Source organism: Polypterus senegalus, chromosome 11 (assembly GCF_016835505.1).
Source record: "Polypterus senegalus isolate Bchr_013 chromosome 11, ASM1683550v1, whole genome shotgun sequence".
Classification (NCBI taxonomy): domain Eukaryota; kingdom Metazoa; phylum Chordata; class Cladistia; order Polypteriformes; family Polypteridae; genus Polypterus; species Polypterus senegalus.
In genome coordinates, this window is record NC_053164.1 from 93,801,727 (window position 1) to 93,816,598 (window position 14,872).

The 14,872-nt window shown below is 38.9% G+C and overlaps 1 protein-coding gene across 1 annotated transcript in view; it reads left to right on the plus strand.

The window, feature by feature from the left end:
- The first annotated feature begins 1,516 nt into the window (after positions 1-1,516).
- Positions 1,517-14,872, plus strand: part of LOC120539308 (chromaffin granule amine transporter) — a 56,409-nt gene continuing 43,053 nt past the window's right edge. The window contains exons 1-5 of the mRNA XM_039769247.1: positions 1,517-1,637; positions 3,426-3,573; positions 7,315-7,654; positions 9,563-9,621; positions 11,829-11,912. Of these exons, the coding sequence (XP_039625181.1) occupies positions 3,459-3,573; positions 7,315-7,654; positions 9,563-9,621; positions 11,829-11,912 (598 nt within the window). The 5' untranslated portion in view covers positions 1,517-1,637; positions 3,426-3,458. The remainder of the gene's footprint in view (positions 1,638-3,425; positions 3,574-7,314; positions 7,655-9,562; positions 9,622-11,828; positions 11,913-14,872) is intronic.

A 14,872-nucleotide genomic window follows, 5' to 3' on the forward strand; every position in this document is an offset into this window, starting at 1 on the left:
CAGCAAAATGACCAGAGCTTAACATTACTTATCCAGGCAAAGCAGCGTGCTGCTTCTCCCTACTGTCATATAAAAAAGAGGATGTTGGGTGAGTCTTAATCAAGAGTGGAAATGCAGTGCAACACAACAGAAAACCAAAGGGTGTTTTTTTTTTTTTTAACTTCTGCTTTGTTGGCTATTCTTCATAATTTAAGCATTAAAAACTGTCCACCTTGAAGTACAAGGAGGAGTCAGACAGAAGATCTTTCATAGTTACAATGCAAATCTAGAATCCAATCAGATCCAAAATGAACAAATTCTCCACTCATGAGAGCTGAGATATTGACAGAGGCAGTGTGGATGAAGGATGGGATGACTAGAAATATAACAACAGGGTCACCATTTACAAAATACAATAATTTCTGTATTAATTTCTAGCACCATTCGACAACTATACCTGGGCTCACCATGTACTTGAGTAGTAATTAATAAAACTGACAAAAATGTAACTATATGAACCTTACCTTATTCTCTGTCATGAAAAACTGATACTACTAGAAGACTGGGATGGAAATATAAGAAAAGCTAGTCCCCTCACCCTATCCACTGGAATTCTCTACAAGATGCATCAGATATGGCAGACAGGGGTTTGGGCAGAGAAATGGTGATCACTTCACAAAGACCACTGAAACGAAAACAAACATTAAGTACACAGACCTAACCCTAACCTGTTAGGAATAATACAGAGCCCATTCATCTTCATCTGTTTTACTTTTAAAACAATAAGAAAGGGATAACAAAGTTTCACCTACATTGAAACTAGAATTTGAAGCATATCAACTCTTCCTCATGTTAAGCTGTGAAAATAAGAATTTGTCACAGAGTTACTGACAGACTGAGGTGGAAAAAATAAGAAAAGGCATTTGCTTTATCCTGTCCGCAAGTACATGAGGTCAAATCAACAGACTAAGGGTGCTGGTAACAGTGGATGAAATTGGGCAAAATGAATGGGAAAATAAATGTGACCTAAAAGTCCGAGGCAACTAGCAAAAACTATAAAAAATTCTTTAGGCTACTATGTTATTACCTCTCTCAATGCCAAAGAGATGCAGGTTAGGTATGTGAAAAATCAAACAAAGGGACATCATCCCCTCGTGCTGTCATAAAACCCAATGAAAAATTAGGACCTCCAAGACCTCCTGAAAACCATCCATCCATCAATTCATTACTTAAATGAACCCTGCTCAGCGTGTCTGAGAGCCAAAGTCTATTTCAGCAGCACTGGACACTCTTTTGTGTGACTGCTAACCCTTAGGACAGTAGCAGGTTATGTAAAGATCTATCTGTATGGTGATTTGGTTGGCTTTATTGCTTTTAGACTGCAGACCACACTACCGGATAAGGAGCTGCTATCTCTGATGAAAGATAAACATTGCAAACAGGCAGAACTCAGCTACAGGGAGCTCTCAGTTTGGCCCCTGACAATCACATTTTCTTATGACGCAGTGCAGGACCACAGGGCATAAACAAATCACATTTGAATTAGGCCAAAAAAAACAATCATATCCTGTAGGAGCACAAGTTTATAAATGAAGTGCAGCATCTAGGAAAGAGTCATTGTGTGGAACCTGGAAAGGAGCAGCCCCATGTCAAGCAGGGTGAGTGTGCAACACTTTACATCTGAAACCTGCTCTCTGTTTCATTTTCTAAAATATTTTTTAAAAAAAAGACCAATTTGCCTTATTTTCATAAATATGAAATCTTTCACAATCTTTGTAAGTAGAACTGTCATATATACCAGTTTATATATTTTTACATTAAATTTCCTTTAACACTTTTGCAAAATGTAATTAGTATTGTGCTGAAGGAAACCAATTAAGTACCACAAACAATTAAGGAAAAATAACTAAACTCTATTAATAATGCAAACAGTTTCTTTGCTGAATGCACCTTTCCAATCTCTCATTATTTGTGAGAGAACACTTACTTTATCACGTCATTCGTATTCTTATTTTTCGAACACTTGGTTTATCGTGTCACTCGTATTCTTATTTTTCATTGTTATAATAATTATAAATAGTGCATTGCCATGACAAAACAATAATGCAATGTTTTTTTTTTTTTTATTTATCCTGATGCAGGGCATTTAATAATAAACACTTTTAGGATTTAAAATTTAATATCAAAGTCACCATAGTGTGAAGAATGCAATTCTTTCTACTACAATGGACTTTTTCTTTCAAATTGGCAGTATAAATCTAGCTTTGCCTCTTTTGATTTATAGGTGATATCAGCAGACTTGATGTTTAAATTTGAAAGTTTTCATATTTCACTTTTGTGTTATGTATTATTACATTTCTTTAGGCATGAATGAGTTATGAAAGGAGCTATGTTAAATGGTGATAGATATGAAATTGTCTAAATTGCAGGTAAGAAATTAACTAAAATGTATTAAATGGGGCTGTACTAAATGGAAATGTTATGAAAGGTCCTGTTTTAAAGAGAGTGGTATGACGGGAGTTCTATTAAACAAAGCTCGATAAATAGATTTCTGGGAAACTATATTACATTGAGATAAACATAGCTCTGTTTAATATTTAAATATATATCAAAATAGCTGTACTGGAGATTAGTTGCTATATGATGGATGCCAATGATGTTATGGTAGCTACAGACAGACGTGAATTGTAGGTTCACTTACCTTTAAACTCAACTGTATGTTATCTAAATGTTTTCTGTGTTCCGGGGTGTGTTCACACCACTCAAATGTACACTACATTTAAAGTGGATTACAGATTTTCTAACCTGTATGTGTATTCTGTTTGTGACGATGTGTCTGTCGCCTTGCTGTCTTTGCATTGTGACTTGCCAGGTAAAAATGCGAGCAATGCCGCCGCACCGTTATTGTTACTTCTTTGTGAACACTTGCTTCATTTTCCGTTACTTTTTGATACGTGGTGCAGGGGTGTAGCACAGAACTCGGGTCCCTATACATAAACAGTCTCTGTGGGGTCCTTTCGTCTCAAAAACAAAGTTTTCATTCCAGGCTTCGAGAACCCGTCCGCCAAAGATACACCCATACAACCCTAGCAAGCCCCTACCCCCCAAATCCAACTTGCCAGCCTTTCTCTCAAACAACGACGCTTATCCACGGCGCTGTTAAGTGCGGTTAATCAACCTCTTCGTTCGTGATTATATCGACTTACTGACCTACTGGTCAGACTCGCACAAGGCACTTAAAGTATTAGGTGGAAACAAAATTGTACGCTCGCAAATAATGACTTGATGGTGCTTGTTACTGACCTCGCAGGTATTTCGGGACCATTTTGTTTATTTTAAAGTTAGTTAGATATAGCGGGTTGGTTAATGGATGGATGGATGGATAGTTAGAAAGAGAAGCCAGTGTTTAATGAGTTATCCTCTTGTGCATCTTCATCTCCAAATAGTTCTGATAAGTACATGTTTACAAACCTGCGGTCATGGCCATCAATAAAATAATGGAATGGCTGAAGAGGAGCAGGGAGTCCCGAAAGCTGGTCCTCACTGTGGTCTTTGTCGCTCTTCTGGTTGATCACTTGCTTTTAACGGTTGTAGGTAAGTCATACAGTCATTTCATCTCTGTGTATGTCTGTGTCTGTGTATGTAACCCCATCCCGATAACTGTACGTATGGAGTTTGAAAGCTCCCGTCCCATAGTCTACTTGGATAGTGCTTTCCCCATATCTTTCTTATTTTATTGTTATTCTTTAATTTTCGTATTTGTAGGGCCATCTTTCATTGCCCTCTATAAGCAAGTGAATGCGTGTGGGTCCATGTGTGTTCCCTGCAAATGACTCGTATTCCTTTAACCATTTGTTTCTTTCTGGCGCCCGATTAAGCGGGTTTGATAACTGATTCATTTTCACAAAAATTAGCATGTCCTAGTCGGGCGGTAGAAGACACAAAGAGAGAGAGAGAGAGAGAGAGAGAGAGAGAGAGAGAGAGAGAGTGAAAGAGCATGCATTTACACTGCCGGGCTCCTGTACGACACTGGACGAGTCACGAGTTCATCCAGTGTCATCCTCGGGCCCCGCCCACACACAGTAATTCTGCAACATTTTAATGACTCGTTCATTTTTAGATTGCAGTACCGGTCGTGGGAAGGTCGGGTGTAAAGCAGGAGTCAAATTGAACTGAATGTCATCCAACCGAAGGGCATGAAAGACTAAACCATCTTTGCCAGAGATGGGGCATAACAAGCTCCACGCAGCTGAAAACCGAAGTTAATACACACGTCTTTTTTTTTATTCGGATTGTAAACTAAACAAACGTTAAGCCCGTAAATAAAGAGTTGCCAGGAGCTCAGAACACTATTAGTTGCGGCTTTCTCTCACCAAATATTTGCACTAAAATTATAAGATGTGCCCTTTACGACAGTTTTAATTAAATCGTTCCCAGTACACTCTTTGATTTATTCGAGCGGTGCTTGTTGAATTGTAAAACAATCCCGATATCCAGGTGCAACAGTGAACGGAAGGCGCAGCTGTTAACTTGTGCTTTTTCATTGAAGACTGTGCCGTCCCCGCTGTGCCAAGTGCCAGGGCTTTGCAAGCTCCTGGGCATACATTTGGACCTGTTATTAGCCAAGGCAGCTGTATCTGGAAACATTGCCAACATTTTTTTTTATTCAAAAAACAAGTGCCGCCCCCAAATATACTATACATAACCAAAAGTATTTCTACTCTCTGGTATCTGGATCTTCATTGTGTCTTCAGGCTTTTTTACACTAAAATACATTACAGGCATTTATTGATAGAATAATTATAAATCTAGCCAACATAAATTTTAAGGGATTCTACACTTAGTATGTGTAAGAGACTAGCTGCTTGCGATCAGGGTGCCAAAAATATATTTTTCAACAGAAGATTTTGTACGAACTGCTACAAAGAGCATCTGCAACGGGATTAGGAGCACCAATAGGCAGGATACCTCCTTGGCAAAAATTGACATTTTCTTCAGTAATGAAGAGAGTGATTTTTAAACTTTCACATTATAAATAATATGCAAACACATAATTAAAAACTGTAGGTTGGTGGCAGAATTGGCACTCCAGCCACCATAAAAAACCTCATACTGGTTCCATTCCATCTGAACTAGTGTGGTGCTGAGGTGTCACACGTTGCATGACTGCACCCTGGTCCTAATCTGGGATCCTGAGTTGGTTTGTCATGTGGTGTGTGCAGCAATGTGCTGTATCAGTCCATCCTCTTAACCTCTCTCCCTCTATTTAAAAATGATTTGGAGATTCTTAAAACTGCCTTTTTTCATTTACACCGTTGCAATGGACAAGGTTTACATGTATTTGTCCTACGATGGATTGACCTCCAGTTCAAGGATGGTTCCTGCTTTGCTTCTCATACTGTAAGGATAGACTTTGTTCTTCTGCTAATTCTATGGACTAAGTGAATTTTTCCAATGAATGTATTGCTAATATTTTTTTTTAATTTTTAAATTTTTTTGCTTGTTTGCTTTGTTTAATTTTTTTGTGTATTTTTGCTTTTATGGATTTATTATGCTGACATGTAATCATCAGAAATGTTGGCAGCCTAACACATCGTGAAACGCAATGTCTCACCTTCACGAGATGTTTACTGGAGGCTGTCTCCTTCCTCGGCCACTCTCTGTCATTCATTATCTGGAGCTTTATTATCCTTCCATAGTGTATTCAGGAGAACTGGCAAAATGTAAACTGCTAAGGGTGTGAGTGAATGTGGTTGTGTGTGTAAATGTGCCCCATTAAAGACTGGTGGGTGGTAAGGTGTGCCATGGGGTTTAGGATTTTTTTATCATAATTATTATGTATCTTGCTTTTAGTTGTTCAAAGAGGTGCTGGTCTCACTGGAAGCATCTTCCTTAAAATGAATGACCGCTAGTGGAACAGCGAGATAGAACGGTGATGGGATCAGATGGAATGGTGAAAGGGAATGATTGATTGGGCCACTCTTTTAGCAGAGATGATTAGAAATAAAACAAAGTGAGACAGGTTTGATCGGGGCAATCGATCAGTAAAGAGAAGGAAAGAGAGGAAGATTCCTAGAAATGAGCCAGTGAGTTTGCAACGAATTTCATTGACATGAGCAGCAGGGGAGTTGGGGGTCAAGGCAGCAAGTGCACACTGGGAACTTGTCGATGTGGTAGTGAGATGCAATATGAAAAACCCTACTAGGATATATGATGAGAAGGATATGAGGTGGGTTCAGGCATCAAGAGCCAGGGATGGTGGCAGACGGCTGTTGGGAATGCCACTTATTGGTGCATCACAGCGAGGTGAGGTGGCAAGTCACTCTGCTATCATGGAGAAATGTGTATACCCGTACAGATGACAGGTGGACAAAGTCCTAGCAATGCTAATTAAGAGTTGCTTCTTCTGGTGTTGGTGTAACTGTAGTGCAGTGATGTCTTTACTCTCCTGGTATTAATTAGTTAATTTTAAAGACTTTTTAATGACTGACTGTTTAATTCTTTCCTGGATTTTACCCATTTTGTTCTTTCAGCTGATTTGATCATTTTACTTATTCATCTGTTGAATTTATTGACGTTGCAGTATTTGAACAATAAACTTGATATCCTTTTTTTTTCAAAGAAAGACATCTTTTATGTTTCTCACCACTGGGTCCATCTTGGTCTTTACAAACTGCTAGGGGGTCCTCTCAACATGTGAGTGTCCGACATGCCCTGGCACGGTGACCTCTGACATGGGGTTCTCACAAGTTTTGGTTACTCTGCTCCCATTGCTGCCCCCTTCCCTCAGTACTGTGCCATGTGGGGATGGATGGATGGGTGCATGAGAGACATGGCATTTTACTGAGGTTTTCTTCTGCACAGTGCTCCACTGTTGTATGTGGACAGTTGTATAGCACCTTCTCAATGGTGAGCTTCAATCCAAAGTTCCTACAAGTACAAGACTATATTACAACTGCTTTCATGTGTTTTTTGTTTTTTTACGTTTTTTGAACTATTGACATTCAGGTTTACTGGTCAATGCCTTTGTCTCTAGGAACACCATTTTGCCTGCTCACAATTGTTACCATTTATATTAGAAGTCCTCATGTCCAACTATATAAAAACAGGGCAGCATCACTGCTAACTAAAATGAAGTGGTACAGTAAAATGCACTTTTAATGGACATCAGAAGAAGAAAAATTGTGGTAGGAAATGTTTGAAGGTTTAGCGGTGTAAGTGGTTTACATTCTTCTCTGGGTTTTTTACTCTTCCACTGTAAGTTCCTCAGACATGTGCCCTAATCCAGTTTATAAACCAAGTTTTGCTAGAATTGTCTCTCTTTAACTCTTTCAGTACCTATTGTGCCAAGTTTTCTCTATACCACTGAACACCAAAGATCCAATGCTTCTGTGACCAGAGATGAGTGGCTTTCTCAAGGACAATTAGGTGGTGAATCAGAGATCTCCTCTGTCTTCTCCTACTATGATAATGCAACATATCTGGTGAGAAATGACTTGAGTAACCAAACACTGAACACCACTCAGCAGACCCCTAGGCCAAAAAATGAAGACAGTGCATGTGACTCGGATGGACAGTTTCTCAAGGATGAGAACATCAGAGTTGGCATCTTGCTCGCATCCAAATCTATCATGCAGCTCATCTTCAACCCCATCGTTGGGCCATTAACCAACAGGTACAAAGTGTATGAGCACTTTCACCCTTAATAGAAAGAAGTGAGAATTGTAATCATCAATGACATATGCATGTATGAAAGACCAGTATACAGTAAGTTAGTGTTACTCATTTATCAGAGTTTTAAAACATTTCTGTCAGTATGCCTGTACTGTCCTTGCTTCCTAAAGCGTTCTGCTGATATTTTGATATCTTTTAAACTGAACAGACTCATTACTTTATCACATTACACTTGCCCAGCTGTCAAGGGTATTTCATTAAATATTCCATGACTCTTTCAGTCTGTTCAGAAGTTTGCTCCCTGCCAGTTTCCTTTCCACCTTCAGTAATCCAGAATAGACTCTGGCACCCTAACACCCTGAACTGGATAAGCAGATTAGAAAATGAATGGTCATTTTGATTCCTAGAAACATTATAGGATATTTCATCTTTTAAGCATTGGCCGCTTCAGGTTTTTGTGTATCTGATGTCTAGTGAGCTGCCTTGGACTCCACACTGAAGGAGGGCAGAATGTGCCCTCGTATGGCGACATGTTAGTGATGTCCTTTCTTGTGTTATGGCATACCATGGTGAAATGCTACATATCACTTCATTTCATTTGTTACTTTTTTATAAAAATAAGAGCATACACAAATGAAAATGATTTCATGTATGCATCAGGACATTAACTTGAAATAAGGGTAACATCATCACAGATTTACTTTGTTAGGAATGAAGAAAATATTAATGAACTATTAAATAAGACAAAGGTTTCAGTCTGTGGTTTTACCACACCTAAATGTTAGAATCGTCAGAATCGTCAGTTTCATGCAGTCGTAGATTTTAATGGGTTCTAACATTATTATCTGCCTTTAAAGGCCTTTATAATACAGTAAAGCTCACTATGAGAAATACTCAGTGTTATTGCCTATTTTGCAGATACCTTCAGCCAAGGTGACATTATTTTTAATAATTGGAATAAAGGCACATGGTTTGCTTGCACAGAAACTCAACAGCATGGAGCCTGCAGCCGTGCAGTTGATGGTCCAGAGGTTTAGTTATTATTTGCCTGTACGCAAAGTGATTGAGTTTAAAGCATAAAGAAGTTTGTAACAATACTATACCTTTGTTTCATTAAATGTACTCCAATTAGTGGTTAAAGTTAAAAAGATCCCTGCATATATATTTGCTTTTCAGCAGTGTTTTAGCTGCCTCTGTCAATTAGTTGATTCAGTATGTTGTATTGCCATATACTCACAATATTTGATGATATTTGTAAAAGCAATTTTATGTAATATGAAGGCATGTTTTATAAAATTTTCAGTCTTGCTTATAGTGAAACAGTTTAATCTATAGGTTAATTATGGTAGAAGTTTAATTAATTAAATTATTTTAATTATTTAGGGTGGCACGGTGGCGCAGTGGGTAGCGCTGCTGCCTTGCAGTTAGGAGACCTGGGTTCACTTCCTGGGTCCTCCTTGCATGGAGTTTGCTTGTTCTCCCCGTATCTATGTGGGTTTCCTCTGGGTACTCCGGTTTCCTCCCACAGTCCAAAGACATGCGCGTTAGGTGCATCAGGTTAGGTAAATTGGCGATTCTAAAATTGTCCCGTGTGTGTGCCCTGTGGTGGGCTGGCACCCTGCCCAGGGTTTGTTTCCTGCTTTGCACCCTGTGTTGGCTGGGATTGGCTCCAGCAGACCCCCATGACCCTGTAGTTAGGATATAGCAGGTTGGATAATGGATGGATGGATGGATTGTAATTATTTACCACAATAGTTTTACTGATATAAACTGTACAGTGGTCTGATATCTTTAACAGTTAGAGTTACTTTTTTTGAACATCATTCATTCATTCACTCATTTTTCCAATCAAGTGACTACTCTACTACATTCAACATTTGTCTTTTTTTTGTTTTGTTTTGTTTTACAGGATCGGATTTCACATCCCAATGTTCACCGGCTTTGTCTTGATGTTTTTTTCAACAATAAGTAAGAATTGATTTACAAACCAACACTTGTGGTTCTGATCTCTTGGGTTAATCTTAATATTGAATCTATTTTTCAGCAAAAACGAGCAAATGTCCATGTTGTCTATTAATCCCACCTTCTCAATTAGAGGATGAGATAACTAACATTCGAGGTCAACTCTGAGATAGGCAGTTAGTTTGATTATGGTTAGTATGCACTGTTTTGTGGCCTCCTTGAATGTCTCTTCACCACCAAGAAGGAGTCTTTGTGAAGGAAAAAGACACAGATATTACAGATCGCATACTTAGTAGTTCTTTCATTTTCTGAATCCAACTCTTCCCAGTGATGGACCTAACATTTTTGAGAACCCTGAAGCTTGAACTGTTATGGGGGCTCCTTCGCCAACAGCAACAAAGTCTGGGTAACCAATGTTATTTTCTTCAATGGGGTTGCTCCATGACAGATCACCACAATTTATTTTTTTAATTTTAACCACTACATCTCTGATCAAAATTGCTGCTCTTGATTATCTGACATATTAAGGTCACTGGATTGAAAACAAATTTCAAAGTTTTTGTGTTATGGTTGAGATGAAAATTTAAGTCATTTCTGGGTCCCTACTAGGATTAGGAGCCCTAAAGGTTAAGCTTCATTAGTTTCATAGTAGATCTGCCCCTGCTTCATCCCAATAACCAGGTAACTAAAAGTTCAGAAAATGGAATGGCATTCTATCACACAACATGCTGATACAAACATTTGCCCAGAGATTTGAAGCCACCAATTAACCTCACATGAGTGTTCTATGATGTGAAAACAACATGAAGAAATTGCAGACAGGGATCAGACTTTGGATTTGAGCCCATATAATTAGAATAATCCAGATTATTTTTCTAGGTTTGAATGTTTGTCACTTTTCAAGTCTGACTTCTTCAAGGTGTTCCTATGGGCACCTCAGGTTTAGCAATCATCTGGTGATGTATGCCACTGATGAACTGGTGATCGATTTACCCATCCCTTCTCTATAGTAACTTTTTCCAGTACAGGCTAATGGGGACAGAGATTATCCAATCATCATGATACACAATGTGATGAAGGAATAAGAGAGAAAGCCAATTAGAGATAGTGGGTGTTTAGGGGGCTGGAATGGACAAGGCAAGGCCGTAATGGGCAATTTAGACAGGACATCAGGATAAACTTTACACTTGCCCAGAGATCTTTGATCACCAGAAGGAGCCAAGACCTCGGTTTTACATCTCATCCAAAGGACGGCACCCTATTTACAACACAGTGTCTCCTTCACTGCACTGGGGCATTGGGATCAACACTTCTGTGAAGAAGTTGCACTAACCACTGCACCTTCACACTTTATAGCTACATAAAATGTAGTTACCAAGGAAAACATAACCAAACCTTCTCAAACCTGCACTGGGCACAAGGGGGGCTTCGACAGAGTAACAGTTCTTTGCAGAGCTCACTATCATACTACTATCACAGTGCTTGAAGTAGATATGTATAAGTGCTGGTACCCCATGTATATCACAGATATATTAAGGTGAAAATTGAAGAGTGTAGAGTAGTAATTACAAGTATTGCTATATAAGTTACCTCTAGAAGAGCTTCCCCCTTTGAGATTCTGTGATCAGAGAGCAGGGTTGGAAGAATTCACTTGGGGTAGTGAACGCTGCATCATTAGGGCCGCTTGAATAACCAGGATACACACAGGTAAGCTTCAAAATGCTGCAAGTATACAACAAAGAGTGCCAATATACACTTCAAGCACTGGATATATGGGAGAAACACTGTAGTACCAAAAAGAAAACCCACACGGTCTACATATAGACAATGACTACATGCAGAATTTAAACTGCAGACCCTGAATATACTGAATTACCAAGGAAGAGCATGATGAAGAAGAAAGTTATGGACTGGATGAAATCCAATAGTTCTAACTTCATAAAGATACATCCTAAAATTATGATATTCATCGCGTTAAATTTAAAAATTAGCTCAAGATGCAGATTCTCATTGTATGTTTCATTCTTGTTCACTGATAGTATACTTAGAAAACCTAGAAACGGACAGGAAGTCCAAACAATGTTTTCAGAAGTGGGTTTCCACACAGAATATATTCAATAAGGACATTTGACATGGACTATGCATTTTATAATGTACAGTGCTTGTTGTGATAATTCAATGTGAGCCTCATTTTGTTCTCATCATCTTTTCAGCATATGCCTTTGTTACGACTTATCCCCTGATGATCTTGGCCCGGACCATTCAAGGAATTGGCTCTTCCTTCTCATCTGTGGCAGGTACTGAATTTGTCAGGGTTCCTGGAATTGCATCTTTTGATTTTCTTGGAGTGAGTTGTCACAAAGCTTACTTGTGCATCTGCTCCAACTCCTTCACTTTCCATCTGGTTCATGTGATTTTCAGTGGATAATTTAGAATAATGTTCTGACAATGTGATGCATGGTTTATGAAGCATCATTTTACCTTCTCATTGCTCTTAAATATCCACATGCTGCCTCTCAGATTATGATTTTAGGAAATGAACAAACCTTAATAGGCCTCTTCCAGATAACGGCTTTCTTAATCGCTATAATTTTACCTGCTCTGTAGTACTTTAGTGGTGCGTTGAGTGGCAGAATGCCAGCTGTTCAGCCCTTCAGTCTGCTGTCTTGCCTGTGTGACTTGATTTATTGGGCTTTGGTTGCTACGAGCTGTAAATTGACTCTTTTATTCAGCTGTTAGTTTACTTGTAATGTTCACATATTCAGCTGGAGGAACAGCACCTTCGATACTGACTGTTCGGAACAATAATCAGTGGTTTGAAAAATCTGCTAGCTTGAAAGCTGACCAGCTTTTCTCATGTTTTACAGGATAAAGTTTCACAAGCAGGAGTTCTCATTCATCCAGTGTAAATAAAATACTGGAATTTTCTGTATCCAAGGTTGTTTTTATATTTTCTAAATCATTCAATTCAATCATTTCAGGTTATTTAGTTTCTAGCATTTCATTTAATGAGACTGTATTAATTGCTGAATCCCAAACATCTGTAAATTATGGTCTGTTAAAGAAACCCTCCTGCACCAATAGAGGAAGCTGCAGCTGGTAAAACATGCAACTCTAAATAGTAAAAAAAAAGGATGATATCAGTTACATTATTAAAACAAATAAATTCCATGTAATCTCTATCGTGGTGTTAAGAAGCATGATGAAGGAGAACATCTAAAGAGTATTGAATATATGTAGATAAACAACTGTCAGAGGAACTATATAATAGAAAGATTTGAAAGGTACTACAAAATATTGTTGAAATAATAAAGATTAATTACATTTATATATTGCTTTCCTTGCTACTGAAAGTACTTTACATAGACAGAGGGGAACCACTTCAGGCACCACCAATGTGTGGCACCCATCTAGATGATTCAACGCCAGTATGCTCACCACACATTAGCTATTATGTGGTGAAAGAATAAGAGAATAGTGGATGATTTGGGGGCTGGAATGGACAAGGCCATAATAGGCAATTTAGATAGGACATTGGGATAAACCCTACTCTTTTCAAAAGATGCCCAGATATCTTAAATGACCACAGAGAGTCAGGACCTCAGTTTTACATCTCATCTGAAGGGCGGCATCATATTAACAGCACTGTGTCCCTGTCACTGTACTTAGTCATTGGGATCCACACATAAACCACAGGGTAAGCACCCAATCACATCACGCTGAGTAGTTAAAAATGTCAACACACCGGTGGCACCTAACTGGCCAAAAGTCTCCAAAGAATTGAACTCTGATGATAAAATGTGATGAGGATCTGGAAGAAGGAGGGTCACATTAAGGAAAGAGCTGAGATTCTTGTAAAAGATTGGAAAAGAACAGCTGAAACAGCTGCACAGCATTGGCCTTTTGATTCCTCAATGTCTTCAGACCCCCATGGTTCTATCTCTTACTCTTCAGTTACCCACATTCAAGTCCCCAGGTAGATAAGCTCCTGGTAGATTGTGATACAGTTGGCACTTCCTCTGGTGGACAAGAGAGTCTTCCCAATGAGACTTTGAGTTATTAAACAGAAAAGTTTGTGATTTGCATTTTACACAGCACTGAACAAGTATTATGCATTTTAGACTGGATTTAGTGTTCAAATGGACACCATCTACTGACTCAGTAGTCTGTCTGGGACTCTGTGACCAGTGATGGAGGTGCATGATTGAAATTATTGGACTGCAAATTCTGAATTTGATCAGTGAACTGTTACTGGATTTCTGTGCTAGTTAACAATTGTCCATAACCAATGCCACGATCAAACACATAGTTGCTTAGAAGTGTGACTTGGAACCACAGCATCTTGGACCAAAGGGCAATGATTGACTTTATAGTTGTGTATTCCAGAAATCAGGTAAAGGGAAGTGCTGAACAGTCTGATTACCATTTTGTGATGAGCTGGCTCAGGTAGATACAGCACATACTGGACTGATCTGGATGACCCAGATGAATAGTGAGGTTACGTTACCTATGACTGTTTGGCATAATTTAAACTATAAGCTCCAAAAGAGCTTTTCCTGCACTTTGGGAAGAATAGAAAGACCTAACCAATGGAACCTCTTGATTGTCACCATGAATAAGGTAAGCTGTCAGATTCAATACATAGTCTTTCCATGCAATGTTAGCAGGAGGTTCTCCAGATTTAACTGAGAAATGTTGGGAAACCAAGAAAGCAGGAGCTGCAGTAGGCAGTGGGTAAAGGAAAAATCCTTTCTGGGTAGAGTTTAGTTGGGTTAAGGAAAATGACTTCAATACACTCTTGAAGAAGTTTTGTCCACCCAGGCTGTTCTCAGTAAGGGTGGAGAAATGTTGGAAATAATTGGGAAGATCGCTCAAAGGTGACTCCATATTGTAAATGTTGGACATGAATGTCTGTTATGTAAGCAGGGCTTGTCCTCTTAAAGTAACTTCAGCGTATGTTAAGAAGTGACTCTGGGACATGCTTACTGAGTCTAGAGTCTGGTATTTAGAAGGACAACTAGAAATGGGAGGAGAGTTTGGGAGTGGTCTGAGGTACTTGGTGGTGGCAGAACAGAAGAGCTACATTACAAAGAAAAAATGTTTCAGCACCTAGTGGGGCAGGCCCAGGGGATTGCAGGTCTTGTTATTTTGTTCTCTGTTTATTTGCTACTTCATTTTCTCCTTTTGCTCATTCCCCTCTAGCATTTAATCATTCAATAAATGCTATATTATTTTAATATTTTGTGTTTCCCTGGGT